Genomic DNA, 1,820 nt, shown 5'->3' on the forward strand with positions numbered 1-1,820 from the left:
TGGAAAATGGGATCTTCTAAAGGTTATTTGTGATATTATGTTGGTTTTGTGATGATGGAAAGTGCTCCCTCTCAGCTCTCCTTTTTATACAACTGATCGTGCAAGTGAGTTTGTTTACATCCTTTCATATGGACTGAATCTCACATTGTCTTTGGCACAGAGCTTGAAAAAACCCAGCAAGTACATTGTTTATATAGTTATATTCATATGCTTCCAGCAAGTGGTGTCTCTTAGTGCCAAAATTCAGAAAACAGCCAGTCATTCAGAATTATGAAGCAATCTGACTAAACTACTATTCCCAGTATGCCTTGCTTTCATCGAGCTGTCTCTGAAAAGGATGTTGATCATTTCTGTACGGAACTGACGCTTTTAAAGCGACCGTGTAACTTAATGGAAAGAAATCTCAGCTAAAATAAAACATGTCAAACGACAAGTTATCAAAACTTTCCTTGTAGCAGTTAATATACCATGACGTTTTCTAACAACCAAGCTACCCTCACCGTTTAAAACGTTAGCATTGCAATGCAAGGGAGGGAGAAACAGTCTGCTCGACATGAAAGTGTAATGTCCGGCTGCCCGGAAGGCACCATAAGGTAAACGTCCATAATGTCAGTTAATGGTTGGAATATCCTGATTAAAGAGTGATCTATCATAATGAATAGACACGTCGATCTTCCCTTGGTGTAATTGATCCTTATATCACGTCTTTGACTGCTCAATGTCGACACATTAGCCACGGTAGCTCGCAGTCGGTGTCGACAGCTCAGCTAGTGTGTAGCGTGCTAGCTAATATTGACTAACCAACTCCAGGTGTTTTGACAGGACTTAACGACAACTGCACAAATGGGAAAAGTAGCCCACATTCCCAGCTTGTCGTTTACGTGTAATCGTATAAAATCATCAAACAAATCTTGGTTGTCAGGTGGGATTTTATAAGCAACTTAGTGGTTCACATTAATACCATCTAAGATTTGGTATGATTTTGAGAGACGGTGGCTAAGTTATGCGCAAATTGGTGGAGTAAATATACGCAGAAAGCCCGGCAAAAGCTAAAAACTAATAGTTAAATCAGACTCAATATTTTAAAGTATAAAAGAGTATTGAAAGGAAAAGACTGAAGCACATATACTTCGCCGTTCTTGCTTCCCTTTTTCTTTACAATTATTATAGCTTCGGTGTATTTTAAATTACCGATGGTTTAATGGCTAATAATTTATTGGGATTTTGTTGTGGGTCACTTCTGAAAATGTCAAGAAAAATTGATGGCTGTCATGGTTCCTAAGGTATTGTTGACAGGTATGAGAGCTAAGGTTCCTCCTAGATGTTTGAAGTGTTATTTGGCTTCCATGATCTGCTTGGCTTATCAGCAATTCAAGTTGTTTTGAGGAAGCGTTTTCTTTTCTGTTGCAGTCCAAGTGCGTGAATTGTGTCTTTTGACAAGCAATAAGTCACATTCGTGCGAAATATGTATTCTCGGTGCGATACTTTTCTCCAAATGTCAGGACATTGTACCACCATTGCTAAATTTCATGTTTGCAATTATTTAACCTATCATGATAAAGCTCATATATATATATATGTGTGTTTATATGTACGTATGTGTGTATGCGTATGTATGTAGAATACAGTTGGTCAGACTTTTGACTGTTGAGTGAAAAGATAATGCTCATTCTTCCTGTTGGTTGTGTTTTATAAAATGATAGCCATACAGTGTTTTAACTAAAGTATGTCTGACTTGCTGGGTTTGGTTTGGTTTTCTAACTCTTGTATTTGTTTATTTCTGCCTAACTTGCAGGTCATGCATGCATCCGGGCCTCTAG

General features: G+C 38.0%; 1 protein-coding gene across 3 annotated transcripts in view; it reads left to right on the plus strand.

Moving 5' to 3' along the window:
* Nucleotides 1-352: 352 nt before the first annotated feature.
* The window catches only part of fbxl4 (F-box and leucine-rich repeat protein 4), a 16,533-nt gene continuing 15,065 nt past the window's right edge, over nucleotides 353-1,820 (plus strand). The window contains exons 1-2 of one of the 3 annotated variants that reach the window (XM_086154682.1): nucleotides 353-593; nucleotides 1,255-1,296. Coding sequence is in view for 1 of the 3 variants with exons in the window: in XM_086154680.1 (XP_086010806.1) it covers nucleotides 523-593 (71 nt within the window). In the remaining 2 variants the exon portion in view is untranslated. Of the gene's footprint in view, nucleotides 594-1,254; nucleotides 1,297-1,795 lie in introns of all 3 variants that reach the window. The other 2 variants (XM_086154681.1, XM_086154680.1) reach the window with 2 other exon arrangements.

The sequence above is a fragment of the Fistularia commersonii genome, chromosome 11 (genome assembly GCF_037954325.1).
Source record: "Fistularia commersonii isolate RoL2024-O1a breed Wild chromosome 11, RoL_Fcom_v1.0, whole genome shotgun sequence".
In the NCBI taxonomy this organism is placed as follows: Eukaryota; Metazoa; Chordata; class Actinopteri; order Syngnathiformes; family Fistulariidae; genus Fistularia; species Fistularia commersonii.